Source organism: Balaenoptera musculus, chromosome 17 (assembly GCF_009873245.2).
Source record: "Balaenoptera musculus isolate JJ_BM4_2016_0621 chromosome 17, mBalMus1.pri.v3, whole genome shotgun sequence".
NCBI classification, from domain to species: domain Eukaryota; kingdom Metazoa; phylum Chordata; class Mammalia; order Artiodactyla; family Balaenopteridae; genus Balaenoptera; species Balaenoptera musculus.
In genome coordinates, this window is record NC_045801.1 from 38205519 (window position 1) to 38226756 (window position 21238).

At 37.6% G+C, this 21238-nt stretch overlaps 1 protein-coding gene across 3 annotated transcripts in view; it reads left to right on the forward strand.

Annotated features, from left to right (window-relative positions):
- The window catches only part of STK3 (serine/threonine kinase 3), a 314394-nt gene extending 295462 nt beyond the window's left edge, over positions 1–18932 (forward strand). For all 3 annotated transcript variants that reach the window (XM_036830681.1, XM_036830683.1, XM_036830682.1), the window contains one exon: positions 17550–18932. In XM_036830681.1, the coding sequence (XP_036686576.1) occupies positions 17550–17708 (159 nt within the window). In that variant the 3' untranslated portion in view covers positions 17709–18932. The remainder of the gene's footprint in view (positions 1–17549) is intronic.
- The last annotated feature ends 2306 nt before the right edge of the window (positions 18933–21238 follow it).

A 21238-nucleotide genomic window follows, 5' to 3' on the forward strand; every position in this document is an offset into this window, starting at 1 on the left:
TGCCATGTAGAGACTATTTTGCTTCCCAGTGATCTCTTAGGGCTTATGAAAAAAAGTATCAAATTTTTGAAGGCACTTTACAAAATTAAAGAATTTTGAAGTGCTAAGTACTTTATGTAATCATTCACCTTAACCTCATAATTTTGGGACCATTTTGCTCCCAACTCAGTGGGGATTTTATGACTCATATCTGTTTTTTTTTTTTTCTATGGTTTTTTACTTTCTGATTTTTATTTCCTCCTTTCTTGGATTTTTGCCAGTTCAGCAATAGTAATTACTGTTGAATTATTTATTGTAGATAAAGCAGAAATAAAGTGAAACCAAATTGTCTAGCGTAAGTAAAATTTTCTTTGGTTTACCATGAAAATTGTCATTTTTATTTTCTGTGTAACAGAGGATAAAGATTATAGAGTTAGGCTAATTCATTGTACATTCAATCATTTGGGATATCTTAGATTTTGAGGAAATTGTATTACTTAAGGAAGTTACCTAATCATTCTAAACCTTATTAATCGTATCTGTAAAGTAAGAACAATGCCTATTTGCAGAATTATCTGTCCCATTTCATAGTTACTGTGAGGTTCATCTGATAATAATATATGTAAACATGCATTGTAAATTATAAAGTATTTTTAAATATATTATGATTTGAAAAATATTAGATCTCAGGCTCTCATGGCCAATTATAAACTCCCCTTCAACTGTAAAGTGTACACGAATAAACATTGTAGGAAATGAACTCTTGGCTGGCATAATGATGCATAAGCATCATTGACCTTCAAGTCTCTATGCTAATCTAAGTCTAATTTAAAATCTTTAAGAAACTCTTCCTTTCTTAAGGAAGGAGGGAAGTTTTTATTATGGCTGATAAACTATGTATCTCTGTGTAGTGTAATGTTTAAAAGTGCCAGCTCCAAAATTAGGTTGCCTTGGATTCAAACCCTGGTCACACCTTTTAGTGGCTAAACGTCTTGCATAAGTTTAAACTCTTGGTGCCTCTGAAAATTTACTCTGAAAAATGGTGGTATATTAATAGCACTTTGTCACAGGGTTATTATCTATTAAATGAGATAACACTTAGTGTCTGCCAGGGCTACGTGCTCAAAAACCTTGTTAGCTATTATGTACATGAAATTTACAGCAATATGAATCCATATATAAGAGAATATTTCTAGTAAAGTAAGTACCTGTAAAGAATTAAATTTTAAATAGCTAAGTACTGACCACATCTTTCCATTTAAGTAGCTTCACCCATGGGATTTTAAATACATTCAAAGGAACACTTTCTCTTTGAATCATTATAATAGCTTACTTTTTTGGATGTCAAATTTATACCTAATAAGTAGTTTTCCACCTACCTGTAGACCAGCAGTGGTACTGGTGATTCCTTCCATAACTAAAAAAGGTTTTGAAACATACTGTGCTTCGAAAGAAGGAAGGAAAGGAAAGGAAAAGGAAAGGAAGGGGGGGAGAGAGGGAGAGAAAGAAAGAGAGAGAAAGGAAGGAAGGAAAGAGGAAAGGAGGGAGGAAGGGAAGGAAGGGAGGGAAAGCAGGTTTCTGCTCTTAGAAGGCAGAAATCTGTGGTGCCAAATCTGGCCACTAGAGGGTGCTGGATAGCCAGTGACCTAGCCCTTTCTTAGAGCCTGAGCTCTATCTTGCCCTTGTGAGAGTTCAGGACCTACCACTAATCATCTATGTGGAGCTCAGTGGCATCATGTTTTCTCAGTTCCAAATACCATTAATCTGATAGTGGTTCATCTTCCTTACTTCTCATGGACCAGGGATCGAGCTGAAAGCCTGTTCCCATCTTCCATAAACTTTTATACTCTTGAAGTCAATCAAGCTTTTCACTTAACCCCCTGCCCTTTCCAGAAGAGGCCCGCCCATTCAGAAGTCACTTTGGTTACAATTCAGTTGATTTAGGAGGATTTAATTTTATTCCATCCTACTGCTTCCGCTTTTGCTACTTTGCCTCAGATATTCTATGTTAATTTCTTAATGGGATTTAAGATGTTTTACAAAATAGTTACCAATTATTCAATATGTGGTCACTCTGCGAGGTTAAAACCCCACTACTGCTTGAGAATCAATAAACAGCATCTTCCTTTTTTTTTTTTTTTTTAAGTGAGAGCAGAGATTTGGCAGGGGATGGGGAAACTTCTGCTGTCAGTCTAGCAAAACAGACTAGTGGGAAATCTGCCCTCTCTATTACTAGGTGGCATCATTCAGGATGATACTCATTAAAGGCTAATGAAAGACAAAATTTCTGGTGATTGAAAAATGAGGAGATAGCTAGCAAAATCTGCAGCTGCCTCAATATGAGTCCTCTCTCCTTGGCCACCATGGTTCAGCACAGCTGTCTGTCCTGAGTATCAGGCGGGCTGAGAGTGAGAGTGGTCTGCTTCAAAGGCTGGCAGCGAGTCCGGGTGAGATGAGGCAGTGGACACACCTGTGAGGGGATAGCCAGGCTCGGGCCCATGCCCTTTTCTCACAGCTGCCAGTGAGTAGAAGAAATGCGGGGGCTGCTGGCAGCAGGCCTGGGGATGGGCCTAACAGTGACAGGACCGTGCTCTTTAGTTGAAAGAACTATGGCACGAAGAAGTTTGTTCAAGCGGATGTTCGTAACTGAAAACAGGCTGGATGTTGTGGGAATCTGGAAATGGGCAGTGTAGTGTAGAACAGACTGCAGTTTTTGAGTTCATTTGAAAGTAATTCCTTTGTGCGCAGTATTTTTCAAAACTGCTTCATGCTTTCTGGTATTGCACGTCCACTCTGAATCTAATAAGGCGAAGGAAATTTCACTCATGATATTCTTGTATAAGAACGCCATGGAGGATTCTGGCATCTGTTGGTACCAGGCACTAGTCACTCAGTCTGTTAGGTCATTTATTCAGGATTGGGAGCTACATGATACTGTATGTTAATACCAAATAATTTCAGAATAATGATCCAAGTGGATTAGCTACTCTGAATAACAGCATATGTCAGTCACTCGCTAACAACATCTTGTAGAAAGTTCCTCATGAGCACGTTGAATTTAACAGCCACATAGCTTTTTTGTTACTTTTCCACAGGAGGTAAACCAACAGTGTGTCTTTTATTTGGTCAGTAATTAAAGGTGCATTTTTCCTTTTATCCTTATTAAAATTGGAGTTTTTAAGACTGAGCTGAAATTTCATACTGAAAAATAAAATGTAAAGATTTACTAGCATAACTACATTATATTAATGTATACTATTCGAACCAAAGCTCAAATTCTGATCCCCAAGTTTCCACTAGTGACCACAGTCTCCTGGCTTCCCAGTAGATGCAAAGTGAGACTATCCATTCGTCATGAAGTCCCCTCAGTCACAGTTCTCTGCCTCTGCTTCCGTGTCCACCCTGGTAGTGAGTCCACTCAGAAAGAGGTGTTTGGCTCAAGGGAAGATCAAGCCAGAAGTCTTGTTGCATCTGAGACAGGTGGCAGCTTGGTTCAGCTCAGCGCTGAAAAGTTCTGGGAACATTTGGGAGCACGCTCATTTTACAAGGTGGTATTACAGATTTAATTTTGATGCCATGTTCTCTGTTAAATTAGTTGATAACAAAAACAATTTTTAAAAATTTGACTTGGTGCCATTCTCATTTTTTTAAAAAAGACTTTGTGGAAAATTCATTTACTATAGGCATCTAAGTGTGAAATTTTTAGTTTGCAGTAAACTTTTACTCTAAGCTATTTTGTTTGTAAATGACACTGGCATATTACTTTCTCATCTTTATTTTCGGTGATTTGTACATATTAGTTGTCCAGTCTAAGATGATGACGTAACTCACAAACGCTACTGTCCTCTCCCCACACCAGAAAGTTGAAAGTTTGAAGCATTTATATTTACATTTGAAAGTTGATGCCTCCTTCATAAGATAAATTTAAGCTAATAATTAGCCAATTTTGGGACTTCCCTGGTGGCGCAGTGGTTAAGAAGCTGCCTGCCCAGGCAGGGGACCTGGGTTTGAGCCCTGGTCCGGGAAGATTCCACATGCCACGGAGCAGCTAAGCCCGTGTGCCACAACTACTGAGCCTGCGCTGTAGAGCCCAGGAGCCACAACTACCGAGCCCACGTGCCGCAGCTACTGAAGCCGGCTTGCCTAGATCCCATGCTCTGCAGCAAGAGAAGCCACTGCAATGAGAAGCCCGCACACCGCAACAAAGAGTAGCCCCCGCTCACTGCAGCTAGAGAAAGCCCACGTGCAGCAGCGAAGACCCAACGCAGCCATAAATAAGTAAATAAACATTTAAAAGATAATAATGATTAGCCAATTTTATTTTCACTTAGTCTTATTTTATATTTTCTTTTACTTTAAGTTAATAGCACTTATGAACATGTATTAAAACGACTATTAATGAAAGGATAAGGGCAGAAGCTATCAGCTTCTGTTTTATTCACTTGGTGGTTTTGCTTTTAAGTTTGCGCGAGACTGTTATTAAAGTAGGCAGCGGTTTTATTTTTTAACATTTTCACAGAAGCCTTCCTATCCTTTTTTCTTCCCCCTATCCTTTTAAATTCCTGAATTTCTTTGTGGGTTTTTAATTGAATCTGTACCTTTGTTTGGGAAATTAAAAATACTGTTTCAGTCACAAATCATGCCATTCTAAAATTGATGATTATGTTAAAATGTTTCTTTTTTGGTAAATTTTATTTTCTAAAGCTCATGTGGCGACTAAGGATGAGGCACTGTGATCAAAATTTATTGTTACTCTTTAAGTTTTTAAAAAACTTTTTACCATATTTTGAGTTCATGTTTTCATAAGTAGCTATCAGACCATGATTCTTATTCTATGGTGTCTTAAAAGAACTACGGATTTAGATGCCTCAAAACTAAAGTATTAGGAATCCTGTTCATTTGTAGGTGTTGCTTCACTGTTTTAAAAAATCATGTAATACAGTCTGAGTTTCATGGTTTGTGGTTTTCAGCTGACCTCTATTTTATTTTAAAACCCTTTCTATAGGTGGGCAAAGTAAATTTTGCATCTTTATGGTATGAAGATAGACATAATTTAAATTGTCAGGATAAGTATTGTGGTATCACTGCAGCAGAAAATTGTATAAACGGTTGTATGCACTCAGGGATATTAGTAAGAATTATGTCCTCCCAGAGCACTTCATTCCATGCATGTTTGCCAAAGGAGTAAACTATGGTATTTATTATCATTTTGAAGAATTTTTTGACAGAAGCCATTTTTCTAAGAGAAGAATGAGTTGAAATCAAAATTAAATATATTACCAGACACGCAGAATAAACATGTAATGGAGCATGGGCCTATCCTATAGTGAAATAAATGAAATATGCTGGGTAATATCTCTGGTTTTCCCAGATACTCTTTTTGCTTTTCTTCAGTTGCAAGTGCGCCTGCTTGATCCCACACACACTTTTTTTCTTTTTTTAGCGTTAACAGGTATGTACCACAGCGTTGAAAGGGACTTTTTCCTATTGCCACACACGAGCTCTGTTGTCCACAACCGAAAACAGCAGGCGCTACGTATCCCATATTCTAAAGAAGGCCACCAACGATTGAGACCAGACACCTCCCTGCAGGGTTTGCTAAGAGCCCCACCATTTTTCATTCATTCAGTATATATTTATTAGGTACCTGATATGTTCCAGGCAGTGTTCTAGGCACTGGGGATGCAGCTGTTTGCAGAAGTTCCTATCCTAATGTGATTCACAATCTGGCGATCTAGTGGAAGGGGAAGAAGGTAGCTCTCTTCTTGCTTAGATTAAAGGTGGAGGTGGGGGCACTTCCAGAGAGCCATTCATAGTGATCGGCGTGCCTACAGGAAAGGCAGACTGGCCTCTGGTGTCCCAGCCAGTTGCTTGCTAAGCTGGTTGAACTTGCAGACCCACTGATGTGCCTGCCACTACAGCAGAGTTCAGTGAGCAAGTTCCTGGGAGTCTGGAGGGTCTATTAACATGGATGTCTGCTTCTTTCCCAAAGACTTCTGTTGGCAGAGCCAAGGCCTGCAGAATTACTAAGGACCACGGTGTAGTGTTCTAGGAAAGAAGAGACTAGGGGACCTCTCCCCTTCCTTAGGTCCTGGTGGCCCCTGGAGAGTGTAGAAAAGAACCTCTGCAATCTCTGTGGCTCTAAAAAAGGTGATTAGAAGTCAGAATGCTACTGAGGGGGTTTCCAGGCCAGAGGAGAAAATACCCCACCCAGGGAGCTGCCCCTCCTCAAGAGGGGTGAGCACCAGGGTAATACCGACCACCACATCAGAAATCCACACACACCCCTTCTGCCCTCCAGCACCAGGAATCAAGCCAGAGCAGGACCAGGGAAACGTCTCCCCAGCTGACAAGCAACCATTTATGTCAAAAGATCCTTCCCTCTTTCCCAGCTCCTAACACCAGAGAAGAAGTAGACCTTGAGATTGAAAAGAGGTGGGGGAGAAGGTTCTGGGTGCAGATAACATCCCTTCCCGCCAGTCTCTTGGTCTTTCTGTGCAAGCCCGTACTGAGGGGAGGGATGAGATTTATATTTAATATAAGATTGAAGTTTGTAATTGGTCTGGACTTTCAATAATGAAAAGTGACCTGGGACTTCCCTGATGGTGCAGTGGTTAAGAATCCCCCTGCCAATGCAGGGGACACGGGTTCGAGCCCTGGTCCGGGAAGATCCCACATGCCGCGGAGCAGCTAAGCCCATGTGTCACAACTACAGAGCTTGCACTCTAGAGCCTTCAAGCCACAACTACTGAGCCCTTGTGCCACAACTACTGAGCCTGCAAAGCCACAGCTACTGAGCCCATGCGCCTAGAGCCCCTGCTCCGCAACAAGAGAAGCCACCCCAATGAGCAGCCTGCAAACCACAGCGAAGAGTAGCCCCCGCTCGCCGCAACTGGAGAAAGCCCGCGCGCAGCAACGAAGACCCAACACAGCCAAAAATAAATAAATAAAATAAATTTTTAAATAAATAAATAAACTAAGAACAATTCAGTAAAAAAAAAACAGATATTCAAAGTGTTAATCAGAATCACCGAAATAAGGAATCAAAACTAATAGAGCTTTTCCATCTGCCCCTTAATTGATCTGGAAAGATTTAATTAGTAGTTGGTTTCGCGTTACTCAGATTTTGTTGCTCTGGGCCTAGAACTTTTTAGCTGCTTACAGTATAGCAGAGTTATGCATGAATTAAGTTTTTCCTGATATTTTTAGCAGGCAAAACTACTTACTAGAAACTGAAAAACATAAAAGGAATGGGTATTCAATTGCCATTGAGGAATGCAACTGAAATTTCATCGTTCTTTTTTTTTATACGGGTGGCTCAGATTTCTGTAGGACAAGATAACTATAGTAACGCCCATCAGCTTGTAGCTCAGTGCTGGATCCAAGCAAAATAACACATCAAACCAACTATGGGACAGTCTGAATGGACACAGGCAGTCTTGCTTCTTTGTCAAGTGGACATCATGTTAGTTTTGTCACAGCATATCTCTTTTTATTGATAAAATTATGGCATCTATCCCAAAGGGCTATGCAGAAATGTGTTTATATTTCTAGAGAGCTGATTAAATAGAAGAATGCTTAATAAACATATACATACTTATTTCATAAGGCCAATTATAGCTAAAATACATTAATATCTTTTAAGTAAAATACTCCACGAGGTACAATCTGGGAGGAAAGGTGGGATTTTTTAAATGTTTCCCTATTTTTAATCTATAAACAATCTGTTAATAAAAAAACTGTTTTATTTGATAATTGGCCTTTGAAGTGCTTTTGTAGTTCTTGGGAGACCTAAGAAATTTTTCTCACTAGGCTCTAATCCAAACTTATGTGGGTGGATTCGATGTTGTCTTTGAGTGCCTGTGTAGGCACCGCCAGCTATCGGACCTAGGGTGGGTCACTTGGTCTCTGAATGTCCTCACCTATAAAAGGGAGTTGGTAATATCTACCCCATAAAGTGATTGTTAGGATTAAATGACTTAATGCACAGGACCTAGGATAGTGTCTGGCCCCTTGTAAATGATCAAAAATCGGCACTTTCCCCTTCTCCTCCATTGATAGCCACAAGAAACAATGTTCTCCCTTTTCCTTGGGAATGAAAAAATCTAAATGTCTTAAATTTACCATAGATGCTCTGAGGTTAAACAGACGCTTAATGCAGTTTCCAGTTACAATCCCAGAATATTTTGTAGTCGTTCAGTCATTCAGCCATAGACAGGGGCCACTCAGCTCAGAACAGGGCTACATGTACAATCTTTCATCCAGATAGGTAAATAGTGTCTATTTGAGGAAGAAGGCTCTGCCAGTAGATTTAATGTTAATGTAGATTTTAAGAACGTGTACGGTGAGGAATTCAGCCTTCCTTCTATAATGTGTCAAGAGTCTGAAATTATCACTCTCTTCATTAGTTTTAAATGTATATGTAGGGTTTCTTTAAGAAAGCTTCCAAGTTCATTGACTTGAGAACTCTTTTATTGTATTCTTCTCAGTGCCAGAAATTAAATCAGGAAATTCCATAATGTATTGATGTTTTAATTTTTTTTTTTTTAACTTTTAAGTGCTACCTATTATCCCTGTTGCTTAGCAGAAGGCCCCTTACCTGTTCATAGATATCTGAACTAACCAGTGGACTTGACTGGACTTTTGCTAGTACTTTGGTGTGTCTCCCGTCTCATTGTTAGTAAAATGACTGTGGCAGCCTCCATGAATAGTGTTCTGTAAAACCAAACCAGATTCTGTTCAACACGGTAAAAATTTGAGCTAAAGTGGAGTATTAGGGGGAAAAGGAGTATGTCACTCCAGGCCACAAACAACTCAAAACAGTTTGAGGCATGCACTGGTAAATCTTACAAAATGCTGTAGGCAATTCAGCATCAAAATTGCCATAGAAAATTATTGTTGTTAGCCATTCTGTTGCTAGTTCGTATTGTTAGAATTGCTAGCAGATGGGGAAATGGATGAGTCAGGATACAGTATTAGCAGTCCATATTTTTTTAATCACAGGCCACTAATAAGGTCTGTAGCATCTGTGAGATTTATTTAAACAGTTGCTAGGAAGAGTTTGTTTTCCCAGTAAACACAGCAAACCTTATACAAGGGTTTTTTGATTGACTCTTTGACTAAATGTGTTAACGTTAACATGTAAGACCATTTGTTTCATTGTGATGGTTATCTCATTTGACAGACTGATTATACCAGCAACTCGTAGACACATTAAGTCTTGAAATGTTATCACATTTAAGCATTTTGAAACTTCATGATCCTGTTTCTGCTATTTTTTGAAATTAAGACTTTTTAAAAAGCCCTCATGTAATTAGGACTATTTTTGACAAAACAACATAATATAGAAATCTGAGTGTTCCCCCCTTACAGCTTTTAAGATGAAATTGTTTTGGAAAATAATTCCTTCTTACTTAATTTTACTGACAGCTCTTCCTGCTCTAGTCATAAGAATGTTTGCTCTTCTTGGCCATTTGAAATGACAGATATCAGGGGGCAAGACATATTAATAAAAGCAGAGAATAAAATCAATTTCCATAAAAGGGTTTAAACGGAGATTGGGTATATTGAATCACAGGGGCCTGAGAGAAACACATTTTGAGATCTGGGATTATTAAAAGTCATTGCACATGACTAAGTCATTTGTTTAGCAGAAACATGAACTATAAAGTTGGGTTGAGTTAAGCCTCACAGAATCTCACTGCAAAAGAGAACCTTAGAGATGATCTACTCTGACTTCCTTAGTTTAGGTGAGGAAATGAGAGCTAGCTTGCTCAAAGTTACCCTCCTGGTTAATGGCAGAGACATGACCCAACCCTTAGGTCAACGCTGTTTTTTATTGTACCAAGTCTGATATTCTTAATCTAGCACGGCCAGAGAGTTCAACAGGTTCAGTCACCACAGATTTGGGGGTGTGCTGCTGAGAAACTTCTTCGGTCTTCAACCTGAACTGAAAGGGAAAATGGTTTTTTAAGTATTCAGCTATGAAGGCCACAGTGAATAGAAAATACCGCACTTGACATTTCTATACAGCAGTCTTTTAAAATGAAATAAACTGCAGAAGTTCAGCAAAAGATAGAATAGCTATCTTCTTTAAGCTTCAGGCCAGTAAACTAGGATCTCCCAGCTCTTATAAAAAGTTTAAAATAAGTTAAAGAATCTAAGAAAAACCCCAAATTTTTAAAGAATAATAATTAGATAGATGAGTGGATGGATACTTGTTTATAAGTTAAATGAAAAAGTCAAAACTACTTTTTAATGGGAGTCAACATTTTGTTTGAAAATTAGTACAGTTTGGTGTATGAGTGACAGCTTGAATAAGCAGCTCATTTTGTTAATAACAGTCCTAGATTATCACATTTTAATCCAGGAGGTAAGAAGATTACAGATCAAGATCCAAAAATATTATATTTTTCAGTATCCCTTAAAAAAAGAAAACCCAAGATAGGTATTCAGATTGAAAACTCACTTACTAGCTCTTACATAAAACAGTAGCATAAGTAACTCTGTAATGTGAGAAGTTAAGATAGAAAACAAGATTAAATCAACCCATAGATAATTCTGACAGTTCAAACTTCTAATAATTAGAATTATTTCTGAACTCTATGAGAAGTATTGAAAAGCTGCTAATTATTATTAGCAGCACAACTCCAAATCTGTGGTGACTGAACTTGTTGAACTCTCTGGCCGTGCTAGATTAAGAATATCAGACTTGGTACAATAAAAAACAGCGTTGACCTAAGGGTCGGGTCATGTTTCTGCCATTAACCAGGAGGGTAACTTTGAGCAAGCTAGCTCTCATTTCCTCACCTAAACTAAGGAAGTCAGAGTAGATCATCTCTAAGGTTCTCTTTTGCAGTGAGATTCTGTGAGGCTTAACTCAACCCAACTTTATAGTTCATGTTTCTGCTAAACAAATGACTTAGTCATGTGCAATGACTTTTAATAATCCCAGACCTCAAAATGTGTTTCTCTCAGGCCCCTGTGATTCAATATACCCAATCTCCGTTTAAACCCTTTTATGGAAATTGATTTTATTCTCTGCTTTTATTAATATGTCTTGCCCCCTGATATCTGTCATTTCAAATGGCCAAGAAGAGCAAACATTCTTATGAATAGAAAAAAAAGTTTCTCAAGTAATGAAACAATATTGTTCTAAAACTCATCGCTTTTTCTGTGACTCTGTTTTTGAAGCAGCTGTGGGCTCTGTCTCTGCATTCGAGTTTTTCCTCTTACTGCATGGCAGCTTATTTGGTCACTTAGCCAAGTCATGTGTCCTCAATGTTTGTAAAGGTTGTCAAACTACAACATTCTTTAACTGTGTTAAGGCCTGAAGATTTAAGAATCATTGTTAGTTGTGCAAGTTAATTTTGTCATTAAGTTCAAAACTAAATTTTGTTAAATAGAATTAGCCTATAACGTATAAAAGTCATTTCCAGATGAGTTATTCATTTTTGTACATTTTTCGTATACAGTAAAAACCACAATGTATGCACGTTCTAAAATTCTTTTATTTATTTGACTTAACCAAATTCTAAACCCTGACAAATATAGAAGACTTGATACTACAACACTAGTTTACTCTGCATTTATTTTGGAATTAGTCAACTGGCATATAGTTATGATAATACAGCTACTTTGTATTCCATGTAGAAAGAGGGTTCATAAGTAACATTTCTTTCCTATATAAAAAAAAAATGTAAATTCAAGTTGATTTACCACAAGCTCTGTTAATCCATAAACGTAATTCTGAAGGGATTTCCATCTTGCTCTTTATAAATATTTTCAAGAAACTTGATTTTAGTGAAGGAAATTTTCATCACCAGCAATATTGATATTAGTTCAGGAAGCTCAACTTTTTCTTCTGATATTATCCTTATTAGCTCTCAGAATTGTTTTAATTTGATTAGTATTTTAAAAGGGTGGTAGTGGATTGTATGGTACTATAGGGTCATTTTTATCATTATGAGTCTGTATAAATTGTTATCTGGTTTGCGCATCATTTTACTACCAAGGCATCGAGCGTACTGTTTCCCAAGAGATTGAAAAAGCTGCTTCTGCCATGTTTCCCACCCCAAACCATTTTTATGCCTGTGGGAGCCTTGATAGCTACAGAAACACAGAGTGCTAAATATGTTATTAGGGCTTAACTGGAAGTCAAAACTCAACCAGAAGTTCATATCTATAAATCATACCCATTTTTATAAGAAGTGAAAATTTTTACCAGTTAACCTCACTTTTTTTTTTTTTAATTAATTAATTAATTTATTTATGGCTGTGTTGGGTCTTCGTTTCTGTGCGAGGGCTTTCTCTAGATGCGGCGAGCGGGGGCTACTCCTCATCGCGGTGCGCGGGCCTCTCACTATCGCAGCCTCTCTTGTTGCGGAGCACAGGCTCCAGACGCGCAGGCTCAGCAGTTGTGGCGCACGGGCCCAGCTGCTCTGTGGCATGTGGGATCTTCCCAGACCAGGGCTCGAACCCGTGTCCCCTGCATTGGCAGGCGGATTCTTAACCACTGCGCCACCAGGGAAGCCCCATCCTCACTTTTTTTTAGTCTAGATGACACCCTAATCTAGAGTTATTTAGGAATATATGGCTATTTCTGTTCTGTTGACAAAATAAGAAAAGCCTCTGACCACAAATGTTAAGGTTTGGGGGTTATTTTCTGTTGGATATCATAGGCAGATTGTAAGATCAGGGAGAAAATCTTCTTTTCCTGGATAATCTTATCCTCATCAAGAGCTTCAGTTATAAACGAAATGCTGATGATTCCCTAAGTCTGTGTCTTCAGCTTGAATCTTTCTCCTGAGTTCCAAAACCCCAAATTATAATCCATATCTGATATCTCTACCTTGATGCCATTAACTCCCCTACCTTATTAATGGTATCAGTCTCTACCCCATGACCCCAGCTTGAAGCCAGAATCATCCTTAACCCTTCCTTCTTTCTGGCCCTTCATAATCAGTCAGTGAACAAAGAAAGCTCTATCAATTGTATTGATATTTTCAAGACTCTCCAATCCCTCTCTTCTTCTCAGTCTCCACTTCCATTTTCCTGGTTCAAGACTCATCCTCTGAGTAGACTGTTGAACCCGCTAACAGGTCTTCCTGCCTCCATTTTTCCCCCCTGGCAATCCATTTTCTCTACCTGCTATTGGAGATATTTTTCTAAAGCTCATTCATATATGATCATGTTTTGAGCGCCAATTATGCTCAAAATTATCAAGCATTTCTTTCTTTTCTACAGAAAGTTTGTAGCAACACACTTAAGGCCCTTAGTCATCTGGCCTCTCCTCTCTTTCCTCTCCTAATCCCCTCCCCCATGGATCCTTCCTACATCCCAGCAGTCAGCTGACATCTCGAAAGATGCCAGGCATTTGTGTGCCTTATACGTCTCTGCTCACGCTGTTACCCTTCTCCCCTGTCCTGTTTCCCGACTTCTCAGCTTTCTCCTCCACTAGTGAGTTAGCTGTGCATGGACCTGTCTTGCCAGCTAGATTGCAAGCTCTTTGTGGGGTAGTGTTCTCTTCATCTCTGCATCTACAGTGCTTGGTCCGTAGAAAATATCAATAAATGTTTTAATAAATGAATCCTCTGAAGTTCTCGGATGGCCCACCAGAAAACATAGCTATGTATGTATCTCATGTAGTCGAAGTCAGATTTCCTGTAACCTCGACCTTATACAGCCACAAATATGAAGTTAAATTTTAAACACACACACACAACACACACACACACAAAACAGGTATAACAAGCTTCAGCACTAAAGCCATGCTCTATCTTTCCTAAAGCAGCCTCAAGCTGTCACTCAGAAGCTGTTTATTCTTATTTAGTCTAATGCCTTATAGGACTGTTGAATTGCCCTTCTGGTTTGCAGTAAGTGAACAGACTTGGAGTAGAGAGAGAAGGATATCCACTCAATGATGGCAAAGAAAGGAGCTCATAGCTTTCCCTCAAATGAAGATAAAAAGCCAAAAAGAAGAGAGGAAATTAATACATGGTATAGATTAGCCATAGATATTAATAATGATGATTCATCATAAGGAAAAGTTGTTTTAGGTCCTGCTTTAGAAGGCAGCATAATCTGTAAAATACTTTATAAAGATTTTCTGTTAAAAATGGTTGAAACAGTTTTATCACTTTAAGAACTAAGATTTAGATACTTCATGAATTTACTTATTGGAACACCTAATTCCCTAACAATGCCAGCTGATGGTTCTCTAGTATCACAGACCTGTTTTTCACAACTTCTGCATATTGGTAATATAAAAGTCTATTAGAGAAGAAAAATTTTTCTTCTAAGTAGCTTCTTTCTCTGAATTCAGTCCATTCCTTTAGTATAATATTTATAAACTATTGGCAATTTGCCCCAGGAAGATAGTATAAGATATTTATAAGATATTTAGTGCAAAAATTGTTTGCTTTGTATGATGTTATGTCTCCTAATTATAGTGTAACCCATTCCTTTGAGTCATTTATTCTGTATTCCTGTTTATCTACCCACCTTTGTGTCTTCATATTTAGCAGTATAGTTTAATAGTTTCTAGGTATGTATACAAGCTCTAAAGTTTAAATATTTTTGGAATACCTGGGGGTAGACGTGAAACCCATGCATAAAAAATCAATTATAAAATAGTCCATGAGTCTAGAATCAAATACTAAATGGTGGTCTTTAAATTTTGAATGTTATATAGAAATTCAGAGATAAGAAAGATAACATAGGCTAAAATAGAGACAAAGTGGAATTGGATCTTATGTAGATGGCACTCAGCCTTGTCTTTCTCAGTGATACGTGGCTGTGTGTGGTCTCTATTGGCCCTTCATCTCACTACCACAGAAAGTTTCAAGATTCCCTGTTAGCTTATTCTTTATCCCCACAGTGATTTGAACAATAGTGATCAAATAACAGATTAATACTTCCATTAAAAATTAATTACAGGACTTCCCTGGTGGCTCAGTGGTTAAGAATCCGCCTGCCAATGCAGGGGACACGGGTTCGAGCCCTGGTCCGGGAAGATCCCACATGCCCTGGAGCAACTAAGCCCGTGCGCCACAACTACTGAGTCTGTGCTCTAGATCTGGCAAGCCACAACTGCTGAGCCCAAGTGCCACAACTACTGAAGCCCGTACGCCTAGAGCCCGTGCTCTGCAACAAGAGAAGCCACCGCAATGAGAAGCCCGCACATCACAACGAAGAGTAGCCCCCGCTCGCCGCAAACTAGAGAAAGCCCACGTGCAGCAACAACACACCCAAAAATAAATAAATAAATAAATTTATTTTAAAAAACAATTAATTACAGCAGAAACCAACACACCATTGTAAAGCAATTATACTCCAATAAAGATGTTAAAAAAAATTAATGAAGTATGTAATAATATAATACTATGCTTTCTATATACATGTATATAATAGTATATAATATAATAAGCTAGGGTTCTTTTTTTTTTTAATGATGTTTGACTAAAAAATAACAGGGCATATTTTAGATATATACCAGAACTTCTTATACACCAAAGCAAGTGGTAGTCACCTTCAGAGTCATCATCCTGGGAGCCAATGCCTTCTCTCCCATAACACTGTCATTCTTATATTCTTGGAACTCCTCTTCTGCATTTCTTCAGTCTCTGACTCATTCTTTTCAGTATCCTCAGTGGTGACAAACCTTTTTCAGTTGAGAATGGATTTGATTTTGGGAACCAAGGGTCACTTAGGGCCAGGTATAATGAGTAAGGTGGAGGATCAAGCTGAACAATGCTACTCTTGGTTAAGATTGCCATGTGACTGTAAAGTCATGAGAGTGTTTTCTGGCTTGGCTTATAAAGTAACCAAAGACAGTTCTCTTCTGAAAACAAAATACAAGCTGCAAGTGTTATCATATTAAAACCGAGTCTGGATTACTCTCATGTAATTTCCTGCTCCAAAGTTGATCATGGCTCCCTGAAGTCCAAACCTGGCTTTGGCTGGCTTCTAGGACCCCACCAGCTCCTAGTTTTCTGTCTAGTTTTCTGTCCTTATTAGTTCTTCCTCCTCAGCACAGCAGGCCCTCCTCCCAGGGCCCCGCTCACTGCCCTGAGGTATCCCCGTTTCCAAGGACCAGCGTAGTCCCTGCTCCCTAAAGGGAATCATGTCTCCATTAAATTTATAGCAAGGCTCCTCTCTTTTTTGTTGGAAATCTGTTTTTTAAAAAAACAAAAAACAATGGATGCTTTTCCCAGGAAAATGTACACATGAACATGCAGAATTTTTCACATGAGAAGCTTAGTCACGGATTTGAGTTAAGAACCTGTCACTATAATCTGTACCACATACAATAGGGCTTAATTGTATAGGGTCTGGCATAAGTCCCTAAATATGTATAGTTGCTAATCTTACCCTTCAAACTAATTTGTAAGTTTCTAAGGCAAGGAAATAGTTTAGTACTTCTATGCTTCCCTTACAACACCTACCAAGATGCTGAGTATGTAATAGCAAATAGTAGATCATTTTGCTTTAACAGACTTTTAAAAAATCACCTGTCTGCCACCATTGCTTTAATAGTTTCTGAAGGAGACAGAGTGTTAGATTTTTTTAAATGTTAATAAGATAAAAAGCCCAGGTGTTAGGTTATATATTTCAGGGCATCCTATAGGCCCTGAGGCAATATCCCTAAAATGTTTCTCTGGAGATAATCCATATCTTGCTGTTTTGACATGTAAATAAATACAGTAAAGCTCCGGATGCCACAGATCCTGTTATGTAGAACAGATCTTATCCCCCATTCACACAGGACATGAGGCCTCTCTTCTGTTGTTACACAGAAAACCAGTAAAGGATGTGCCAGTGGTGCCCCCAGAAGCTAGCATAATCAAACTAAATCATTATAGTCAAACTGTATCATTTAGTCAAATCATATCATTACTGTCAAACTATAACATATACAGTGAACACGTGACAGGTATTTCATTTTCAAATTGGCCAAGCCCATGTCAGAACCTACACAGCACTGTTTGTATCAGGTTTGGGATATTTTGAATCAGAAATTTAAAACCATGTCTTATCAAAATGCTTGGGGTAAAAGTATTCTAGATAATTTAATTTTCTGGTTAACCAAGTGCTTAAAATTTAAGCATTTGGTAAAATGCAGAATATAACGGTTAATTTAACCTGTATTCAATCTTGTCACATTCTTGGGTGATCTCTGCAAGTGTTTATGATTATCGTAGCTCTCCATAGATGGCAAGGGCGTGAGAGAGTAGAGTGAATATATCCAGAACATATCCTGAAAGTCTGTTTGTTGACGATGGTGGATTTGTCTTTCTGCCTTTTTTAAAACAGATACATTTTATTAGCTTATTTTTCTCATTTGTTTTTTCCTAAAAGCAGAGTTTTTTATTGTTTCGTTGCAGATTACTTGGGGTTCTTGCAAGATGTGGCTTCTTGGTTCTTGAGGGAAGGAATTCCTGTTTTAATTGTTGAGCCATATTTCAAATATGACGTAAAGAGTTGAAATATTCATGCTAAAACTCATTAGACTTTAACCTATTATAGATAATTTTACTATTTTAATATCTTCTTTTTTTTTCTATATCCAGTTAAAAAATCTAAGTTTAGAAGAACTACAGATGCGGTTAAAAGCGCTGGACCCCATGATGGAACGAGAAATAGAAGAGCTTCGTCAAAGATACACTGCGAAAAGACAACCCATTCTGGATGCAATGGATGCGAAGAAAAGAAGGCAGCAAAACTTTTGAGTCTAATTTCTTTTCTGTTTGTTTCTATGACTATTCTGGAGACCAAGAAACCACTAAGAATTGAAGGAATATTATGATTTTTTTTTAATCTCTAAAATTTGTGCTCTATGACCAGGCAACCGTCAAAAACTGATGATGGTACAAACCCAGGTAAATCCCCAAAAGACAGAACTTAATACTGTTTCCACTGTGTTTTCATTGTTAAATGATGGAAACAGCAGAAATGCATTCTTCTCTGCATCTGTCAGCTGCATACTGGCACTAAAACTGTGTTGTAAAATGAAGGCTGTGTTTAGAAACCTTGAAAATCCAAAGCTATTGTTTAATTGTACAGCACCGAAGGGCTTTATGTTACAATATTCTTTATTCTCTTTTAGTAGCCTATTTATTGTATCCCTTTAGGTAAATTTATTTATTTATGCTATTTCACTTTGTTCTGTTTTTTAAGGACAAGATCAGGATAGCTTTTGTGAAGGTAGGGACATATTAATAGATGATAATGTACAACCAAATTATACTGTAAGCAGGGAGCTATGGGGTTACTTACATTCCTTGATTTCCAGGATAGTTTTCCAATAGAAGCAAAGCAATAATAGCAATAGTACACAAATGGGCCAGGCATTTTTTATACTGAAGCAATAATTCCATTTTTACCTTCTGAAATTTTAATTTTTTAATTTTTGATGTTTGGTACAAATAGGACTATATATATTTAGGTCATACAGAGCTATAATGTTTAAAACCAAAGAAATCAGTGGAACCCTTGCACAGAAAAGTATGGTAAATATTTTTAAAGAAATAAATCCTTAAGACAAATGTAATTGTTAATATTGTTTCATGTTTCATGTGTAGGTCTGATAGCTAAACTGTATCAAATTGTAGTAAGCTCATCAGATTTATTTCTGTGAGTATGTGCTGAACTGTTACAGACTTTTTTGTTGATTTCACTTATTTCCTGGGAATTGGTAAACGTCATGTGCCTGACCATAACAAAATAGCAAAAACATTTGTACTGAACTGTGCAAGCCTTGGGGACTGAAAAAAAAAAAGATTAAAACCATTAAAAAGAAACTCATTTCTAAGCTGAATGATCATTTGCATGATTGAACCGGGACCAGTCATTTCCTAAACTACATATGGCCATCTTGACAGCATTTGTTCTTTTGTGTGTTTAATTACTATGTTTAAATCATAAAGACAAATAAATGTTACTGTGCCACCCAACACATTTCATCTCTATCTTTTTTTAAAACTGATGACCTGGATTCTGTCTTTTCCAGGCAAGGAAGGTATCTTAGTCAGGACAGGCTAGATTATGCAGTGATAACAACTCTAAACCTTCAGTGACTTAACATAACCCAGGTTATTTGTCACTCGTGTGCCCTGCTCCTGTCCTTCACACCCAGGGACCCCGCTGACCGAGCCTCCACCATCTGCAACGTTGGTGGTCACCACAGCAAGGGAAGGAGCCCTGATGAGTCTCACATTAGCTCCAGCCAGCAGTGACAGAAGGTGTGTCATCTCTGGAAACTTCTATTCCTTTTTAAAATGGCATTGTGCCCCAGGTAATGCCTGGAGTAACATTTGTCCTTGCCGTGTTAAGTCCTTACAAATAGTAAATTGTGTAATTGGATACAAATTATAAGATAGTTATAAAATAGTGGTAAATATTGAAGACTTTATAAGGAGTATTAAAAATGAAAACTGAATTTATAGTATATGCTTCAGCTGCATCTGTTTGGGAAAATCAGATGAGTCAATCAACTCAAACATCCCACCCTTTTTTTTCCTTTCTTAATTGTTTTTCTTTTCAGTAAACTGCCCAATACCTCGCCTAATTTGATGGAAACAAATGGCTGACTTGTTATAAGCCAAGTAAAGCCACCTACATGAAATGACAAGAAATCTATGAAGGTGATTTCTCTCCAGTTTGCTAAACTAGAAAATTTATGCAAATTAATTCAATGGGGCCTGTTAACTACTCTTACTAATAAAGTCTCAACAAGAATCCTCCTTTTAATAATAAGTATCCCATGTTCCAATCATGTTGTAACTTTTATGTGAATAGACTTTATATACTGTTGTTGTATTTGTCTTTTTAAATATATGTATATAAACGTATGTATATGTATATGTAACTCTCTTAATACGTATATTTAAGAGAGTTACAAACAATGGGCATTGTTTTACTTTAGAGCCTTAGGAAGCTCCAGAACATTTCAGGATAACCTGCCTTAAAATTTTCCTATCTTCTCACTCTCTGCCCACCACCAATCAAAAAAGGGAATTTAAAATTTTGAAGAACTAAAAGCCATTAAAGAAACTTTCAAGTCTAGGTCAGCCTTGATTAATCATTATTCTTAGGAAAGAGTTTTCTAGTTATTTTAATGAGTTTAAGAAGAAGCCTCTTATTATTTTAACCTTGGTTGCTGAGAACATTCCAAAAGTAGGTAAGTGTACTTTATGCACAACCCCCCTCCACCGTCCTTTAATAGATACAGTATTGTAAATGTAATTGAAGCTAATGAGTAAGGATTTCATCTTGCTGAAAAGCCAGCATCATTGTATATGTTGGCCTGTGGATGAGAAAATTTTTTCTTTGATTTAATGAACTTAGATAACTCATTTCTACAGACTTAGAATACACTTAGCTTATTTTAGCATAAATAGTTTTATGTTCAAAATATGAGCTAATTTGGCCAATATAAATTGGACAAGAAAATGTATTTATTTAAATGGTTTTCAAAATAATAACACCTATTACTTGGGACACTTATTACGTGTGTCAGATACTATGCTAAACAACCTTACATGTATTACTTACATGCTTTTGAATTTCTTTCTTCTGCTTATTTACTGAATCACATCCCCAAGGTTTAAAATCACTCTCTACTCACTAAAGAATATGTAGCTTGTCTAGCGGAAATTATATAATATATTAATAAGATGTTTTTAACTTAGTCACAGGAAATCTCTTCAAATTACTGACACATTAGCATTCAATAGGAATGCTATTTTTGTTTCGTATCCTGTATTTTAAAGATTAATGATTAAAGTAAATTCTGAAAGTACTAATTATAAAACATTCTAAATAAAACTTTTTTAAAAATAATTGGAATTGCATTACATTACTAAATTTCTTAAGTACAGGCATTTAGTTAGATACTGCATCAAAATGCTATCTTGGAGTACTAGATTTTTTTTTTTTTTTTTTTTGTGGTCCCAAAGCCCAAGAATCTGGAGTTTAATGAGAGAACTACTTGTCTTTGCTGTTTGAGCAGTCTGATAAGATCTATACCCAGGGATGTTTGGATAGTCCCATGCACTGAATAGTGGCTTATCCTCCAGGGAGTCAGTCAGCTTCGCCCTGTTCCATGTCCATACAAAACACCTTCAACCTCAGCCAACCACTTCCCTGAGTCATAAAAAGACCCCAAGAGAGAAAAAAAAATGACCAACTCAATTCTTCCACCAATCTTGGAAAAACAGCTCCAAGTCCATTTTCTTCTCACGCCGGACCATAGCATTAG